Raw genomic sequence first — 19,487 nt, 5'->3', positions numbered from 1 at the left:
GTCGGATTAGAGGGAAAAAGATTTTTAGGAAAGCAAAAGAAAGCACTTTTTCACAGCAGGACAGCCCCTTAAGATGTAAATGCCAGTTTACTCAGCATCTACAGTGGGAGTCTTTAAAGATGCCTTCTTATCAATATCAGACTAAAATACACAGGTGCCACTGGCAAAGTTGTGACCAATGTTGCAAAAAAAAAAAAAAAAAAAAAGACTTTAAAGTTAATGCAGAGTAATGTGAATTTTCAGTAACCCCAAAAAAATTCCCCAAGCAGGGGAACAATAGTAAGAAAAAGTTCAGTGATGGCTGTAATGGCAAAGCAGATAATTGATTTAGCTGTTAAATTTAGCTATGAAACAGAATTGAAGAACTTGCAGCAGGAAGAAGATGCTGAAGAGGTCAGGACACGGATGGGAGATGGAGATGATAAAAAGCCCAAGTACTGAGGAGAAAAATGAGAATTCCCTAGATTCTGGTGGAATCAAGGATGGCATGGAAGACAACAATATAACTAATTTTCGTCATGAAAGAAAGCTTTAAAATGACAGTAAGTTTAAAAATAAGATATTTCTTATTGCTAACAAGCGTATTAGCCACCTTACAGCTAAAACCAAAATAATTCAGGCTGGATTATTTACAGCTTTTGGATGCCATTTAGTCTGTGCTCATGTCACAAAGCAAAGAAGGAACCTTCCCAGGGAATCTAGAAGTCCTTCTGCCCTTTCCAAATGCCTGAAGTTCAGGTGGATTCCCTGAGCTTGCCCAAACCCGAGCACCATGCAGGGTTAGTTCCAGACCATGCAGGTTAGTCCAGTACCACGAGGGCCCAGCAGGGCAGCCCCTGGAGCTGCTGCTGTGGGAGGAGAGAGCAAAGGGAGCTCAGCTGAGCTCCAGCTGTCCCTGGTGGCACCGAGCACCATCCCCAGCCCCTTCCTGCCCCACCAGGGGCCTGGCTGTGCCAGAGGGAAAGGAAAGAGTGAAGAAAAGCAAGGGGAGGCGTGATGAAAATGAATACAAGGAATCCACAAGAAGTGTCTTGGGACAGAGGAGATAGAGATGCCTGAAGGAGTCTGTGCATGCAAACTGGAAATGTCAGGGTGACCTTGGCACATGCATTACAGAGCCCTGGGTAACAGCAACAGCAGCAAACCCCGCCTGGCACACAGCCCTTTCCATGCAGGATGGGTTAGTACATTCCCAGGTTACCCAACAAGCTGCCTATCCATGCAACAGCTTCACAAAGAAAGCTGGGGTATGGATCCCATCTGCCCCCTAGGAAGGATCCCAGCCCCACCCTGAGCACTTGGATTATGCACACGGGGGCAGCTCGTCTGGGCCAGGGCAGCGGCGGCTCAGGGACAGGACTCAGCTTTTTCACATAGACCTGAACCACTCTTGGCCTGACTTTATCCAACTTCCCTTCTCCAAATATCCATTTCTACTCAGATGATCTTTGGAAAGGGAAAGTGTTTTGTAACTCTTATCCAAGATAAAACACCAAATGAAATTCCATTCTCCAAGAACCTGGGCCAACTACAGGAGTTGGATTACTGTGCAAAGAGTTGTGAAATCTATAGAAATGTGCAGAGACGGCCCCGAAAGCCATATGGCAGCACATGCAGATACTGAGGAGTATTTACTGCAGTTGTTTGTATGCTGAAGACCAATAAGCAGCAGCACTGCAGAGAAAGAAGCGTTCAGGATTCCCTAACTGTGCTCTAGGCAGGACACGAGCAGGGACAGCCTCAGCAGTACCCCGGAGCCCCAGGCTCAGAGTGGAGGGACAGGCAGGAGCCCCGGCGCGGGCAGTGCTTACGTTGATGTCGCAGCGCTCGCCGGTGTAGCTGGCGCTGCACACGCACTCGTATCTGTTCTCAGAGTCCTGGCACGTGCCCCCGTTCTGGCACGGGTTCGGGTCACACTCGTTTATGTTGATTTGACAGCTGGAAAGGAAGAGTGTATTAGAATTGTCACATATATTCTTGTGCCATAGAACACAAGATCATCCATCTAAAAAAGCCTCTTTTTTTTGAAAAATGCCTGTTGCAGCTTTTCCAGGTGCTTTCTCCGGAGTCAAACAACATGAAGTTCTCCCCCTTTCACACCAACCCTCCCGCTGTGGTTTCTGTGGGACTGAGGCCACCACAGGTCTCCAGCACAGGTAGTGTGCTTGAAAAAACTTGGAAGCAGTTCTTGCTGCAAAAACTGGTGTTGGCAGCTGGATGATCTAAAGCCTCCCTCTGTTCCCAGCAACAGCTCGTGTTCCCTTCAGGAGCAGCTGTTTGACTGCACAAGGACATGGAGGAGGATGAAGCAGTGGCCCTGCTCTGCCACCCACTGAGATGAGGACCGGAGCACTGGCTCCCTGGCAGCCATCCCAAAGCAGCACTTACTTCCTTCCTGTGAAGCCAGGCCTGCAGGAGCAGTTGGCTCCCCAGCTCTCGGTGACGCACCTGCCACCGTTGAGGCAGGTGAAGTTCTTGCCACACTGCTGAGGGGGGAACGGCCACCTGGGGGGAGCAAGGGACAGCCTTTAGCACACTCAGGTTTTGGGGAAGGCAGAGTGTTCTGGGGCTCATGGGGAATGGGGCTGGTGAGGGTTATAAACACAGTCATTGGTATTTCTAGGAGGGAGTTTGACACAAGTGGAGAAGGGAACAGTCTCAGAAATCATCCCTAATATCAGAGTATTCCTCAGATCATGCCCAGGGAACAGACAGGAGCTCTGTTGGACCACTTGGACTTTTCTCAGACAGGCCTGTTCTTGCTAATGAAAATATAGGCAGGGACAGGAGAGTGCTGGAACAGTACAGCCAAGCCCCAGGAAGGATAATGCCAGTACCAGGTGACTGTCTGCAGCAGAATGCAGCAGGAACAACAGGAACATCATCCTGGATAGATCAGATAACTGAAGCTCAGCCATGTCAGTATTTAAATTCATGTTCCATTTGAACTGGCACAAGTTGATTTGTTTTAGGACTATGGCAGAGGGGAGTCAAGTCCCAGAGAAGATGGACTTCTTGGAGAGTGCTAGAGGGAAATGACAACAGGCCAGAGTACATGCCCTTCAAACACCTCTGAAATGTAGCAAGGGGATAATCCACATCAAAAAGAAGGAGCCTTATCGTGTACAAGGCTGAGCCCCTGGCAGTGAGGGTTAGGACCTGGACAGCACCTTCCAAGTCACAGTAGAATTTAGATGCTTTACCTATCAGATGCTTGCAATGAAAAATTTTCCCGAAGTGTCCCAAAGTAAAAGTCCTGGGCCTCCTCTGCCCCCTGTATCAAAGCAGCCCCGGCACTTACTCGCAGCGAGGTCCGGAGTACTGAGGGGGGCACTTGCAGGAGTATCCGTAAACGCCATCGATGCAGGTGGCTCCGTTCAGGCACTGGTGCCGCACGCAGTCGTCCACGTTGATGTCGCACCTCTTCCCGATGAAGCCCCGGAAGCACTCGCACTGGAAGTCTGCCACGGCATCCACGCAGTCCCCGTGGACACAGGGGCTGGGCTGGCAGTCGTCGATGTTGGCCTCGCAGCGCTGCCCCGCCCAGCCCCTGCTGCAGCTGCAGCGGAAGGAGTTGAACAGGTCCTCGCAGGTGCCAGCGTTGAGGCAGGGGCTGGAAGCGCACACGTCGGCCCCGGAGCAGCCCAGCTGGACACTGCCCGGGCTGGCCCGCTGGAACTGCTCGGGCTGTGGGTACGGCCGGTGGGCCGGGAAGGCCAGGAAGATGCCCCCGATCTGCACCCGGCCCAGGCAGCCGGTGAAATTTTCAGCCAGAACGACCAACGCGTTGTTCTTGAGGAAGTCCAAGTTGCCGGCGCTCCCCTGCAGAGTGACGTTCACTGACCCATCCAAGCAGAGCAGCCACTGGGAAGAGAGTGCGGCCGGCTCCTCCATGGACACGGAGATGCTGTGCCAGGCCCCGTCTGTGACGGGCTGTGGGCTCACGAAGCTGACACCCTCGATGCTGTTCCCGCTCCTGATCTCAACAAGCAGGGAGGAATTCTTAATGGCTACCTGGAGGGAATCCACCTCTTCCACAGCCCGAAGCAAAACAGCATCTTCATCCCTGGTTCTGAAGTCCATGTGGAGGCTACTCAGAGTTCTGGTCACTGATGTGTTGGTGGTAAATTCTATGGCAGCATAACTATTAAATGTTGCATTAGCCAGACCTATAAATAAAGGGGGAGAGCACGAGGTATTTCAAAGACAGTTGGTGTCCTGTTTGAGACAGACCAGTGGCACACCCCTGGCAGCTTCTCTCCCTAAGAACCCCTGAGCTTAGTGTGAGCAGGATTACAGGCGAGCTGCTGGCAGCCTTAAAGCTCTTCCTGTTTACAATTGCACCTCCTGTAATAATATCCTGCTCTTAGGCAGCAATTTTTACTCCTCAGCTGTGCTCAGTCACACCTGGGGGCAAGCCCACAGAGCCCCTGCTGCCTGCAGCAGTGTGTACCTGGGCACCACTCTGTGTCCTTCTTGCAGCATGTGTTTGTATTGTTTTCAACAGCACAAACTGGGAATATTGATTATAGACAGGGAACATGGGAGATTTTACCAACACACAAGCAGGAAAACGGAACTTACACACATATCCTGCCACAACATCTATGCAGGTGGTGGCTTCAGGACATGGGTCACTTTCACACCAGACTTTCTCTTCACAAAATTTCCCAGTGAAATTTGCTGGACAGCTGCAATGGAAATCATTCCAAGTGACAATGCATCTGCCACCATTCTGACATGGCTCAGACTGAAAAACAAAACAGGGGAATTTAGGGGCAGAGTAATTAATCTAGAGGTCTAAGAGAGTTTGGTAGAATTGTGACAATGCAGACAAGCATGAGCAGCCTTTGAATCAAGAGAGAAGGGAAATGGAACTCAAGAGCAGTGAGGGAGGCACAAGGTCTCTGTACAAGAAATTCCTGAGCTGCTGCTGCCCCCTGTGCACAGCACTGACCAACAGGAACTCCAGCAATTTGGCAAAAAACAAGGCAGAAAAGCACAGGTGAAGAGCAGATGAAGCAAACTGTGATGCTTCCAAGAAGCTCACAAAGTTCTGTCACTGGGACACCCCTAACACCACGGGTGTGACAATACTTCAGAGCACCATAAGCAAGAAGGGCAAGATTAGGTAGTATGGCCTCCCCATCACCAGGTGTGGCATAGAGGAGAGCCAGGCTCTGGTCCAAGGGAACAGAGAGACAGCTCCTTCAGCTACTACTGCTGAAGTGGCAGATTCCTGGGAAGAGGTTGTTGTGCAATTGAAACAGGATGAGGGGAGGAGCTGGCAAAGGTACAGGTTAGGGAGGGGAGTCTGGAACCTATGTGGGCTCAACAAAGTGGAGATGGGCAGCACAAAAGCCACTGCCCAAGTTCTGAAACCACAAAAACTACAGGGGAGTTTAAGAAAATTCAGTGTTTAAATCATATGTAGCATATTGAGTGAGGTGGGAGCACAAAGAACCATGTGTTGCTCAATACATCAAAAAAACTTCTCTTTCTGGTATCAGCAACAGTCAAACTTCCATGTAATCACAGAACTACAATAAACCCCTGCACATACAGAGACAAACAAGACACAGCACATACCTTGCAGCTATCATCAGAGATGCAGCCATTCACAATATTTCCAGTCTGAGTCCTATTGAGTTCCTCTGGCAGACTGTCATTCTCCACCTGGAAAAACTGTATCTGGTGGCTGTTGAGTTGGATGTCCTGCAAACAGCCCTTGAAATAGCCCCCCCACAGCTCAGCACTTTCGGGGTTTGGGTGCCCCCCAATAAACATTTCCGAGCCAGCTACCAGGGCTTGTGCTGGCAGTGTCCCCAGCTCCATGTGTGTGTCTGACTGCAGGGCACCAACAGAGCCTCCCTGGAAGGACAGGGCTACCAAATGCCTTCTCCCATCAGCCACATTCCCTGGGAAGGTCACAGTGTCCGTAGGTGACATCTCTATGCTCAGCTGGCCATCCCTCAGGTACAGGGTGAGGCAGGGGCCTGTCCCGTTGCAGATCTGCAGTAACAAACCGGCGGGCTTCCGGCTCCGCAGGAAAAAGGAGAGGTTGAAGTCTGCACCAAGGCTGTCAGAAAGGGTGAAAGAGGCAAAGCTGGTGGAATTCTCTAAGCCAAATGTTGCTGCTGGGTGCTCTGGAAGACAAAAGAAACAGACATCAGCTCAGAGATAAAGGGAATGCAGCTCCTTAGGAATGGGGTAAATGTTTCTTCTCAGCGTTTTCCATGTGTGCCAGGGTAACAGTGCTCCTCCTCACAGGTCTCTGAAACTAAGAAGTAGATGAATGTATCCTTGCTTCCTCTGGAGGGCACAAATTCAAGCACCCAAGTAGCATGAGAGTGAAATACAGGTCTAGCAGAGCCCTTGCCAATCCAGCAGATTTACTCAAGGTCTTTTGAGATACAGAGTTGCTTTTAAAATGTGTGAATTTGGTAACAGCAGCACATGCCATATTTAGGGCTCAGAAGTGTTGGAGAAAAAAACCTCAATACTAACACAAGCCTTGCAGGAGCAAAAAATGCAAATAGATATGATTTTAACTCAAAACTGTCAAAGAGCTTCCTTTAACACTTCATTCTTTATCTATAAAGCAATACATTCCTATTCATCCTCAACTCAGAAGCTCAGGATCAACTTTTCACGGTAAAACAACTTCCCTGCTCCCCTGCATTCACACAGATCTGTTACAAAGGTGAAGTCAGAGCTTCTGGCTCAAGCAGGAATAACCTGCACCACAAAACTGACAGTCATTCCTACAGGAGCAAGTAACAGGAAAAGGATCAATGAGAATTTTATTCACAGAGGCTTTTGTTTTATTCCCCCCCGCCCCCAGTCAAGAAAGTACTGTTTCCTGAGCTAACGTCCAAGCTTCTCCAGTACCTGTGGAGCTGGCAGGTGTCAATCCCATGGCACTTACCATACGAGCAAGCTGGGCCTCCGTAGGGCCTGGCACAGTCACACCTGAAGGTGGCCCAAAGGTCCACACAGAGCCCTCCGTGGAAGCAGGGCTGGGAGAGGCACCACTCGGTGCGGTCACAGCCCAGCTTCACTGGGGACTTCTCCCCCAGCGGCAGATCCGCCGGCAGCACGGCCTCAGCATCCACCTGCAAGTCTTCCAGGCAGCCCACAAAGCCTTGCTGGCTCCCTGTGTTGTTGGCCATTGGATCCTCAGCACCTCCAATATACAGATTCAGGAAGGCTTGTGGGATCAAAGCAGTGCCTACTGGGACAGGAGAGCTCTGCAGGCAGACCCCGGCCTCACAAGAGCCGTGCCAGAGCTTCAGCTGCACCGTGCTGTGCACAACAACTTCTACTTTATGCCACTGGCCATCATCCACTCTCAGCCCCTCCAGGAGCAGCGAGTACCCAACATCCTCCCTCTTCAGCTCTGCATGCAGGATGCCATCCAAGAGCTCCAGGAACAAGTACTCAGCTTCACGGCCTCGGTAAAAAAGGACAGCGCTGGGCAAGGTGGTTCGGAAGCGGAGGGACACGCTGGCTGCTCCTGCACCCCTCCCGTTCTCACTGTTCTCGGGCAGCTCAACGAGGAGATACCCTCTGGAAGCAAAGGAAAACGTTGTTGGTGTCGAGCATGTGGCATCATAGAAACCAGGCTGGCACTGGCACAGGTGGCCGTGGCTCTCAGCTTGGTAAGTTGGGATGCACAAGGCCTCGTTTTGGCAGTCGTGTGTCTGGCACCCAGTGAGCTGGACAGAGCAGTTCTTCCCTCCCCATGTAATGCCATCCTGGCCAGGGGCACAGTGGCAGGAATAGTCAGCAATGCCATCCTCACAGACAGCTCCATTCTTGCAGGGACCCTCCTCACACTCATTGATGTTAACAGCACACTCCACACCTGCAAAAGAGATTCAGAGATGGGATCTCACTGTGGGATCTCACTGTGGGATCTCACTGCGGGACTGGGACTCCCTCCCAGAGCCTGCCAGGCACAGCCCTCCCCAGCTCTCTCCAGGGAGCAGCTGCCAGCAAAGAGCCCAACACTCACTGCAGAGGGCCCTGCCGACGATGCAACAGCAAGAAAACCAAACTTCTGTGTCCTCCCAGGTGCTACTTATAGAGCTTTGACCTGTCAGCCCACATCCCCCCAACAACTGCTGTCCTGTCCCAAGCTCAGATCCCACAGGCGGTCAACATGCAGAAGGTATGGAAGGAGCAAAACAGCAAAGACAAGGAATTTATGCTTTTTTCTTAACAGATTTGCTATGTTGAAAGGCTAATTAGGTCTATAGATTTGACTGGAGCATGTTCCAGGCACCAGTGTTGCAGACAGCAGTAAAATGGGAAGTTACTGGAAAGCCTCAGTTAAAAAAATTGAATTCCAAGACAACCCACCAGTTGTAAAACTCACAAAATCCAATTCATTACTAAACAACAAACTCAACATGCTCCACAGGCACTCTGCCACGCTGGCACTAAGCTGATTTCAGCTCTGCCTGGTCCTACGGGAATGAACTGGGTGAGGTCCTGCACTGCAGTTCTATCTCTGGGCAGCACATGGATCCCAAGCGGCTCAAGTAAATTACAGGCCCTTACACCAAACCTGGCTAATGAAAATCTGCTGTCATTTTCCTGAGCATCCCCAGACTGACAGAAGAGCCCTGAACTAGTTCACTTTATCTAGCCCATAACATTGGTTTTCACTAATCTTCACAGACAGTCCCACAGATAAACCAAGCATGGATTATCCCAATCTAATAGCATTACACCCGATCCAGCCAGCAAGCACAACGAGGGCAGCAGGGAGAAAAAGAAAGAATTCACACACAAAGGAGGGGAATCAAAACACAAAGGACATTTGTAAAGAAAAGCCACTAGACATAATGTGCATGTCAAAGAGATTAGAGAGCTGCCTGGGGGAGAGAGATGAGGGGAGATGGGGCATTAGGAGCACTGGAGCTGGACTTGATGAGTGACTAAAAATACAAACTTAGCAAAGATAAGGGTTCTTGAATATTTGCAGTGATGGTTTGCCCCCTGAGCTCTGCAGAGAGATGAGGACTTGGCACCAGCTTCCAGCTCCAAACTGCCCAATTGTGCCCATGTAGGGACAGAGCTCTGAGAAGCACTGAAAGATAAATGCAAGGCTCTAATTCTGCACTTTCCAGCTATGCCAGAACTATTCTCTAAGCAACAATATCTTCACCACCTCAGCACAGCCCTTTTCCTGTTACTGCTGGGCTTGCTCAGCAAGGGAACAGCAGGGACAGAATTAAGATTGCAGCACAAAGCTATGAAGGAATGCATTGGAATAGAGTATAGGAACATCACTGGGCCTGGGGACTCCCAGTTTGGGAGAAGATGAGAAGACTTCAACTGCAACGGGGAAAAATTGGTAGAGCAGTATAACTATGGGTTAGTGGGGTGGGTCTTCTTGGAGGGCTCTCCAAGCTGCAGGAGGCAAGTCTGCAGTCAGACTTAAGGGGAGAGGCTGTTGAATGAGGAAAGACAGGTTTGGTATAGTCCCAAACCCTTGAGATGCTGCTGTTCCAGATCAGAGTTGCTGATATTTACCAAGGCAATGAGGGGAAGATAACTTTGGTTTGGATAACAAAAGGAGAGATGCCATGAATTTTTGCATTTCTGACAAGGCTGGGAGGCAGCGAGAGGCCCATTTTCCCATTCCACATTCCCATCCTGAGCAGGTCTCAGCTCTCTCCTGGCACAGCAGCAGGAGCAGAACCTGTTCCTGCCTCGAAGACCCCAAGTGCCTCACACCAGGTGGGATGTGAGTCCCCAGGGTGGGTGCACAGCCCCAGGCTGGTGGCTGATTAAACACCAGGCTTTCCCATGAAATGCAGCTGGTTTGATTTCTTACATTATTTGTTTGAAATGGGTAAAAAGGAGATTGCACAAGAGTTTTAAAAATCTGGCTAATGACAATTTTTTTCCTGGAAGCCTTACTAAGCAGTTACCCAGAGCTACATCACTAGAGTTTTCAAAAATACAGATCATTTCCTGGATATCCGTTATTCCAATCTTCTCCAAGACATGGACAGTTGTGTCTTTGCAGACCCACTGGCAAGTAGATATTAAGAAGTTGTTCAACACTAATTGGTTTTTCTAAGAGCAGCATAGGTATCCCTTTTCAGGTCTATTTAAAAAATAAAAATGGGGGACACGACTCTGTTCGACAAAAACAAGTAACAAAACCAAGTTATTCTCCTTATATACAAGTAGTAGTCTCCTCTGTTCCCTCTAAATTTCATCGTTCAAATGTTTACTATTATTTGAGCCATCAATAGTAAGCAGTGTTGCCTATCTGATTCATTACACCATTAGGAGACTTTAAAATGTTTAATGAGTTCCTTATCTAGTTAAAGACTAACAATAGCAAAGCAGTGGAACTTGTTATCTGCAAATCACACAAGTGGTATCTAAAAGGCTGCTATCTGGAGTCAAGGATTTCAAACATTCCATTAATTCAGCAGTGTCTGAGGTAACAGTCCCAAGCCACCAACCCACAGGGGCTGGGTCAGAAACACTCAGAAGTGGCTGAGCTTTCACAGCCTGCAGTATATTCAAATACAAATTCTTCACCACATTCAGTGTTGCCGCTGGGGTGGGAACAGTCCCGTTTTGTAGATGCAAGTGTGATTAAATCCACACAGCTCACCACTCCCTGAATGGAGGGAACGATTTACTGGCTGCTATTAATAAGCAAAGATTCATTGTATACAGTGTAAGAATCATATACTTCAACAGATGCATAAAATGTTAAAAGAATAAGCACAAATGAAGTGAAATATTCTAATTTAGCTGTCAGATATCAAAAAAACCTTGAAGGACAAGGTCTATTCCTTGAAACACGGGAGTTCAGCAGGGCTGCCCGGCCAGCACTGCCTTGCCCTCTCCATAAGGCAGCTGAATTCCTAACGACCTTTCCCTGCTGCATCCTAATTAGGGATTGTATTATGATTATCAAAAGGAAAAAGGAGGGGAGGGAGAGGGGAGAGGCAGAGAATTAGCTGCAACAAACGGACCCCGACACAATTATATTTGCACAATTACTGCCATTTCCATGGCAACCCCTGCTCTGCCGCTCTCCCACCGCGCTGCGGCTCGGGGCGAGGGAGCGGGAGGGGCTGGGGATGGCACTGACCACCAAAGGGTTTGTCCTCTGAGTTACCACAAAAACTACTTCTCAATAGCAGTTTTCACTCAATAAAGGAAAAGTGAAAACTGCAAAAACATCAGTAAAAAGCAAAACTAACGTTTCACAGAAGTAGCCAGGAGGCACCTGTGTTTCTCCAGAGCTCACCTGGGCACAGACCCGGTGCCTCGGAACACCCAGCTCTGACACTGCACCACAAGGCAGAACTGCAGCACTATGACTGTGGAGCTGTCAGCCACATCCGTGCAACAAGGAAATTCCTCGCCCTAAAGTTTCCAAAACAAAACTTCAGGTCTCTTCAAAATAAAAGCATTCTTCCTATCTAATCAATTCTGGTTCCTCCTCATGCCTCCAGCCACCACTCATCGCACACCCAGCCCCCTGCCCTGGGCAGGCACGCACGCAGGCAGGACACACTGCAAGGACTGTACATATCTCATTACCTGCTAGCAGAAAAATTCCCTTCAGGATCACGCCAATCAGCACAGATTGCATGGCCGACTCCTCGTGGACATTGGTGACAGTAAAGGGAAAAAAAATGGGGGTTAAGGGGGGGAGGGATGACAAAAAAGGCTGGGCTGACAGGTCAGTGTGTGCAGGCGCTCACTGGTGCCAGTCACACGAAAAGGGATTGGAGCGAAAGAGCCGAGGGAGCAGAGCCCTGCCCTGCGCCAGGTCTAATCCAGCCCGGCTCTGACCCTCCCAGCTGGCCCCTGTCCGTGCTGACACCAGGAATGTGTGCACCCAGCATATTCCTGCTCTGTGCCTCCCAGCAGTGCCCGGCAGTGCCCACAGCCTCAGCTCAGCAGGGCAAAGCCAAGAGACAATCTCTTGCCCTTGCTGCTTTCCAGGTGAATCTGCCAAATTCCATGAATAAGGCCAAAATGTTTCTTTTATAGGCTAAGCTAAAAAGTGGCATTTCCACCATATCTGTGCAATATCTAAACCATAGGAACAAGGGGAGTTCCAAATGCAGAGTGAACCTGGGCCCTGCTGCACATTCAATACTGAGGCAATCAGGGTCCATCAGGCAGTTTTCCTCCTCCCTGTGCCCTGTTCCAGGGCTCTGTGAGCACAGACATTTCCACTCTGCTGTATTCACAGTCTCAGGTTTTAGTGACCATGATCTGTTTCTCTGAAGTCAAACTGGATGGAAGAAAATTCCCTGCACTATGCTGAATGTACTGGTTCAGACATAGCACTGCACAATCAAAACTCTCTCTTTCCTCATTAGCCACCTTATTAAATTAGCTGTAGCTTTTTCCTCTATAGTTCTGGGGTTTGTTTTTGTTTCGTTTTTGAATATAGTTACTTTCATATTATAAAATTTCTGGAGGTAGCGTTGTATTCTTGTGTTGTAAGGACCCAGAGAAGCTTCTTATTTCTGTGAAGAAATGTTATCTGGGAGCTTTTCCCCAGACTTGGAGTCTCTGTTTGTATCAATGTCAAGTCCAAGCAAACAGAACCTCCCACATGTCAGTGTCTAGAATCTGCATTAACAGTATCACTAAGATATTAAAGAAAGCATTCCAACAACTCCTGTAGCTATTTCACTTTTGTAATTTTACTCAATCCAAACATGCCAGTCTATTTTACAGATACTTGAAGTGGGAGGGATACGGTGAGTGTTTGTTTGGAGTCAAAACTTCTCAGATAGCCACAGACCTGTGCACACACAGACCTATCCCAGCACAGATTTGGAACATTATCTCTGTTAGCTACTCTGACCCTTCTGTTATTGTTCAGGAGAAAACAAACAGGCAGTTGTGCCCATTCAGCCACTACTGCAACAACAAATTGTAACAACTGTGAAGACTGCAGAACATTCAATGTCTTCAAAAAGATGCCTGTTTCGGTCTATGCACCCACACATTTATCTCCACATACACACACAGAGTCTACCTGGACACTACTGCCTGGAAATCCATCACACCCCAATGCACCCAGCACAGATTCTGCTCTCACCTGGCACCAGGCACAAGCAGGCTCTGGACTGCAGCACTCACAGCCTTCTGATCAGATGACAGGGAAGTCAAAAGGTCTGATTAACATGGAGCTGTGATCCAGCAGGGAGAAGAAACGTGGAGTGGAAGGGAAGGGGGGGAGCCTCACCAAGTGCTGCCTAGCTCCCTTCAGCTATATTTACCAAAAGGGATTTGGTTGAAGGGGAAACAGGCCTCTAATCTCTTTACTATCTTAACCTTTTAGCTGCCCTTGCTCCAGAGGCTCTGTCTCTAAAACAAATCTGACTTAAGAAATACCTGCACAAAAAAATTAAATCTATCCAAAGGTGGTTAGAAGGAAAAAGCATCTCCCATTTATTTCCTGACCCATGACCCAGGAATTCAAGCCCATTTGATCTGGGCTGGCACCCTCACAGAGTCACCATTTATAGCTGCTGCACAGAAGGTTTCTACTTCTTTAAGGAGACAAAGACATTATGGCTGTACAAAGTGAGATGGTCAATAAGCCCTCCAATTATACTGGGACACATTCACACCACATCACCTTCTGATTTCTCATGAAAGTAGACGTGTTCCTCAGCCTTGTGCAAAAAAGCTCAGAATGCTCCCATGATCACAAGGTGCCACTGCCCCGGGCTGGATGTCTGCGATGGCGATGCCGTGCTCGGCCCCCCTCGTCGGGGCTGCCCAGTGCCACAGTGCCTGCTGCAGGACACGGCCTCTTCTCGCTGAGCACAGCTTTAGCAGGAGAGGGAGCACTCAGGCCATTTAAAAGTTTTTAAAGAATGAATGATCCAAACTTCAGCAACAACATTCTTGCAGGTTAAAAATTAGTGTCCATGTCAAATGGAGGTACCTGCCTTTTTCCTGTCCTGGCCTAACCTATTGCCTAATAAATACATGACCATGATAAAAACCATTTCTGAAAAAAAAAATAAATAAAGAATTCATTTTGTTGGATTTCTTTTCCCCCTAAAAGACAGACTTCTCCTAATATTCTTTTTCTCTTGACCACAGTTGACATAATTTCCAAGAGTATGCATGATTCCCTCTCCTTCGCACTTCATTTAGTACCCATGCAACCTTTTGATTCATACTTGCATCCTCTCAGGGTACCTATATCCTCTGCTAAAGCACAAACCATGTGCTGAACAGACTCTTCAGGACCTGTTATGTTGTTCTCTCAGGAATGAGGCACTGCTTTTGCAACAACTACATTTCAGAGAGAAGATTCATCTGCCTGCACTGCACTAAGACAGCACTGAGGCAGTTAATTTGCAAAGAAAGAATTTCTCCTGACTTGCATTGTTATCCCAACACTCCCCAGATTCCTCAGACTGAAGAAGCAAACACACAGAAGGAACCCCCTGCCGCCCCAAGAAAGCATTCTTCATCAGAGTAGCAAGTTCACTTTAATCAGTGGAGGCAGCTTAAACCCAAGTTCATGGCAGATCTAAGCTGCCACAGAAATGTGTTTTGAAGAGAAACATTATGGGAAGCTTCACAAAGTTGTTCTGTGATCCTAATATGAAGTAATAAGCTGTTTACCCAGCATGACTGTACTGGGATTAATTGACAAAGGAGGGGAGATTAATTGCTATTATTTCCCTGTCAGCTTCACTCCTCCACATGCACTCACTGATCTCACGGACTGCTCCCAGCCTTTTGCTGTGTTAATGTGTCAGAACTACCTTAGCTGAGACAAAATCCTTTACCAAAAGCAATATCCAGAAAAGCAACCTGCTTCTAATCCCCTTCAAGTACTAATGAACCCAAATTTGATGCAACAGAATGAACTCCAGCACTCCTCTGCCCATCAGCCCGTGTTTCTGTCAGCTTTTCTGCTCATGAGCATGCTAAGAATTGGAAAGGATTAAACAGATCTGCAGCTTGGCAAAGCACAATGAAATTCTGAGCTCTGTGAGGGTGCTGGGGCACTGCAGGAGGAAAAGAGAACAGGCCACAGATGTGAGTGGGAATTCTGACAAGAAGCATAAACTTTAAACCATCTCTTTGGACAAGATCTCAGTTCACGAGTACAGCATTGTAACTGCCCGAGAAAGCAGCAATAACAAGCTTCGATAAAAGCTGATTTTCAAAGGCCTCATATACAAGAGCAAATTTTTCTTGATCTGGCCTAAATTAGCAAATGAGATAGGCCAGAAAACCCCACAAATAATTCAGCTCAGTTACAGAAGGTATTAACTAGAAGCTGATTTTACATTCTGGGAATGAAAGTAATAGTCCTTCCCAGGAAAGAGCTGGGCAGAATTAAACCAACACACCTCAACCGCTGCAACCACAGAAGGAAAACAGAAAATTTTCCCATGCAATAAAGGCCTGAGAAAGTCTCTAGAATGTTGTTACCTGCTGTTGCAAATTAAGGGAATGGGTTTTCTCCTGGCTTCAAGTGTTTCTTTTTCCCACGAGATGGCAGCCTGGTAACACTGTGGAGAGGTTACCCTCCCCTCAGATCCAGAAATCCAGGATTGTGCTGTGATCACCTTTCTTATAAACTACTCTGGTGTTAAATTACCCAACACAAGTGGAATTTAAAGATGAAGAAGACTGAGAAAGAATATTTTAAAGAAAGATGAGGTTTCGTACCAGTTAGCAGAGGACCTTCCCAACAGGGCTGACATTCACCATCTCCCAGATTCTCAACCAGCAAACTGAAACCTTAGGGTCAGGCAGGGCATTTGGGGAAGAATCCAGACTCCTCATTCCCTTGTAAACAGAGAAGGCTTCCTTTGCTCACATCACTAAGACCTTTTGACCTCCTAACATAGCAGATCACAGCTTTCAGCCAAAAATGGCTGGCTCTTGTCATCCCAGGGTGTTAGTGAATGGAGATGTTTTACAGATGCTTATATGCTGGTGAGCCAATCTGCTACAGCCAGTACAATCGGTGATGAATGTTAGGCATCCCTTTTTTGATTTAAAGGCTGGCTTTCTATATATTTAATCCTACATGTATAGAAACCCCCACAGTTCTCCCAGGGAACTTTCACTCCAGGATACAGATGCCCTGGATACTCTGATCTTAGACTCTATGTAGTTGATCTTATGTCTCCAAATCTAGCTCATGGCCCATCAACTTACTTGCCCACACTCACACAGCTTTCCTGTGGCATTTGAGCCCTGAACTGCAGACATCCTGCTGCATGCTCCCAGTACAGCTCAGTCCTGCCCTCTCATCCTGAAATTCTGCAGCCAGGCAGCAATGCAGCAGTTCAGCATTAGCCAACCAGAAGGATCTGATTCCGGCCACCCCTTTTCCCAGGTTACCTGAATAACCAGGCAGGCACTGGCAGAGGAAGCCATTCACCAGGTCATGGCAGAGCCCTCCGTTCTGGCAGGGCTGGGACTCGCACTCATTGATGTTGGTAAAGCAGGTCTCCCCTGAAAAGTGAAAACACAAACAGGCCTCTGAAGTGCACTTGTGCAGCAGTGAAACAAAGACTGACAACTGCAGTCATAAGTTTTGCACTTCTTTTCTTTCACCTAAAAATGCAAAAGAATTTCTAGAACTCTAGCATGCCTCTGCAGGCACTGGCACACAAACACCAGCACCAAAAAAATGGGGACAAATGAAGTATGAAATGATTTCCCAGTGTCAAACACTGGCAAGATCAGAACTTCTGATCCATTCCCATCTGTGCAACAGTGGACCTAACGCTCATATTTCTCTCATAAAATAAAAAAGTATTATTGTTTATGCCTTCCCACTAGAGAATTTCCCTAGCTGTTAAATCCAGCATTATATACATATCTCCAATCCACAGAAAGAGTGATATTTCAGTGGAACATCCACAGAGCTCCAAGAGCACCATATCAAGAAACCCCTCTTGTCCCACTCTGATTATACAGTTGCTGTCATGAGAGTAGTCTCACCAAGGAAACACCTAGAATAGCAATCTGTGACTCCAGGGAATTACCTTCCTCTGATGAGGAATTTCAGAGATATCCCTAGGGATGAATCCTGCCATATGCATGAGAGAGTGACAAAGGGGAAACACCCTGGCACCTCCATAGCCAGAGGGCATTCATGGAAGCATGGGAAAGTGCACAGGCTGTTGTGTCAGCCTGGAGTCAGGCTTGGAAGAGGAATGACATTCAGCTGTCTGCAATGGGAGCAGAAGCACATTCCTGATGCAGCAGGCTGCCAGCCCCTCTGAAGTACCAGTCCTCAAGTGATTTTTGTTGCAGGGAACATTGCTCTGTTCCCATCTCCTCAAACCAGCAGCACCACTCAGTGCAGACAGGATGAACATTTGCAGTGCAGCTCACCTGTAAAGCCTGGCTGGCACTGGCACAGGAACCCAGCTGCTTGGCTGTAGCTGAAGTTGCTGGGGAAGTGGGGCAGTGTCCCGTAATGGGCTGGGTTGGAGCGCTCCAGGCACAGGCCACCGTTGTGACAGGGCTCTGTCACACACTCATCCACATCCTCCTCACAGTCCTGCCCAGTGTAACCTGCCACGAGACACCACCATCAGCATTGCACACAACTTCACTGGAGCTCAGCTCCCAAACACTGTGGCTGCCTTAAAGGATAAGACCCCCAAATCTGCAGCTCATCTAGCAGGGAGTCCCCGGGCCCTTTACTTTCTCCACTATGTCAAATATTTTCAATACTATGTCAAAATCATCAATTTGCAGGAAAGCATCACCTCATGATAGAGGAACTCATGATGGAAAATGCAGAAAATAGAAAGAAAACTTTATGATTGAGAATCAGGGTGTTTTTTGCAGGTCAATTGGATTTTGGGATGACCTGTAAAGAGCAGCAGTGCAGCCTCATTGTTTCAGACAGTGAAAATTCGGACAGGGCCATGCAGTATGTTCATTAATTCTCTTCTTCAACACAGCAATCAAGCACGTGCTGTCCATGGCCACGTGCCCGCACACCACACCAGCAGAGAGCCCCCAGCCCACCTGGCCAGCAGGCACAGCTGTAGCCCTTGGTTCCCTCCAGGCACGTGGCACTGTTGTGGCAGGGGTCGGAGGCACACTCCAGGATGTCCAGCTCGCAGTGGGCCCCCTCGAAGCCGGTGTCACTGCAGTCACAATGGTAGCTGTGGGGCACCAAACAGAGCAAGGCATCAGCTCTGCCTTGGAGAGCAAAGCCCCGGGTGAGGAAAGGGCAAAAGAGCTCAGCTGCCAGTTCTCACACCCACTTGTGCTCACACCTTACCTGTGGAAAGGTAAATTCAGACACACAGGTATGTTCTCAGCAGTTGCCTGTGCTGTTCATGCTCTGCAAACCACTTCTCTTTGCGTTTGTTCCTCCCTTCCTTTAAAGCACCCCTGGAGTTCTGCTGCTGGGAGAGGGCTTCTCCCTTATTGCCACAAACCATTGTTACTGCCACTCAATGTACAAAACACTAAATCCAATTCCCCCCACAGCTTTTTTAACTCTGATTTTCACAGGTTGCACTGAGTAGACCTTTAAATCAGTCCTGGTGTCTAATTGCCCCCCACCACTGGTTTCTCACCTGTTAATGAGGTCATGACATGTCCCGTTGTTCTGGCATGGCTGGCTCTCACATTCATTGATGTCCATCTCACACTGGGTTCCTTGATAACCTGGTGCACAGGTGCAGGTGTAGAACCCAACATGATCATTGCACAAGGCCCCATTCTGGCAAGGGTCTGAAGCACATTCATCTATTTCAGTATCACAGTTCACACCTTTGTTAAAAAAACAGGAAAATATCTGTGTTACAAATCCAGAAACTTGTGTATGTGCTGCCTGGAATTCTGAGATGGAATCACAAGTCATGTTATCAACCCCAGCTGGCTACCAGAGTGATCTCTACCTGCTTCTCCAAAATATTGTTCCATTTATTTCAATTCTGTTTGTAACTTGCTTTGTGATATCCCGGAAAAAAGAACTAAAGCAGTGCAAAAACACTGGCTACAGCGATACCTGATGTTAGCAAGTGATTTTATTGGGAAATGCTATTAAAAACACAATGTTAGCTCCACTACTGCTGGTCACAGATAACAGCAAGTGACACCTGTTTGGTACAAAGTCCCAACCTCCCTGACAGAACAAGACCTCATGCCAGATTTCTATGCAATTATCTCATCTATATTCCACCTCTTTGAGCTGCCTGTGGCCTGGCATCACCTCCAAACCTTACTCATTACAGTGGCACCTATCAATCCATCTAATCTGCCCTCCTTGGCGAAGGCTCCCCACAGAGTGGGCATGGCCATCCTAATCCTGGTGGAATGTGGGCCCCCTAATCTGGTTCAAACCCCTCAATACCCACACAAAACATCCTTCACCCAAATTCCAGCTGCAAGCACCAGGAAGCAACCTGGCCTTGCCAGCCAATGGTGCTTGAACCTCTGGATAAAGAACTAAATCACAA

General features: G+C 48.1%; 1 protein-coding gene across 4 annotated transcripts in view; it reads right to left on the bottom strand.

Moving 5' to 3' along the window:
- The window catches only part of CRB2 (crumbs cell polarity complex component 2), a 58,629-nt gene that overhangs the window by 4,970 nt on the left and 34,172 nt on the right, over positions 1-19,487 (bottom strand). For all 4 annotated transcript variants that reach the window (XM_069032070.1, XM_069032072.1, XM_069032071.1 and 1 more), the window contains 10 exons: positions 18,603-18,798; positions 18,043-18,182; positions 17,398-17,580; positions 16,396-16,509; positions 6,929-7,867; positions 5,590-6,146; positions 4,585-4,750; positions 3,302-4,169; positions 2,389-2,505; positions 1,812-1,938 (listed from right to left, as the gene is read on the bottom strand). In XM_069032070.1, the coding sequence (XP_068888171.1) occupies positions 1,812-1,938; positions 2,389-2,505; positions 3,302-4,169; positions 4,585-4,750; positions 5,590-6,146; positions 6,929-7,867; positions 16,396-16,509; positions 17,398-17,580; positions 18,043-18,182; positions 18,603-18,798 (3,407 nt within the window). The remainder of the gene's footprint in view (positions 1-1,811; positions 1,939-2,388; positions 2,506-3,301; positions 4,170-4,584; positions 4,751-5,589; positions 6,147-6,928; positions 7,868-16,395; positions 16,510-17,397; positions 17,581-18,042; positions 18,183-18,602; positions 18,799-19,487) is intronic.

The sequence above is a fragment of the Aphelocoma coerulescens genome, chromosome 17, assembly GCF_041296385.1.
Source record: "Aphelocoma coerulescens isolate FSJ_1873_10779 chromosome 17, UR_Acoe_1.0, whole genome shotgun sequence".
NCBI classification, from domain to species: Eukaryota; Metazoa; Chordata; class Aves; order Passeriformes; family Corvidae; genus Aphelocoma; species Aphelocoma coerulescens.
Note: the sequence above shows the minus strand (reverse complement) of the source record. Positions and strands in the feature narration are given on the sequence as shown.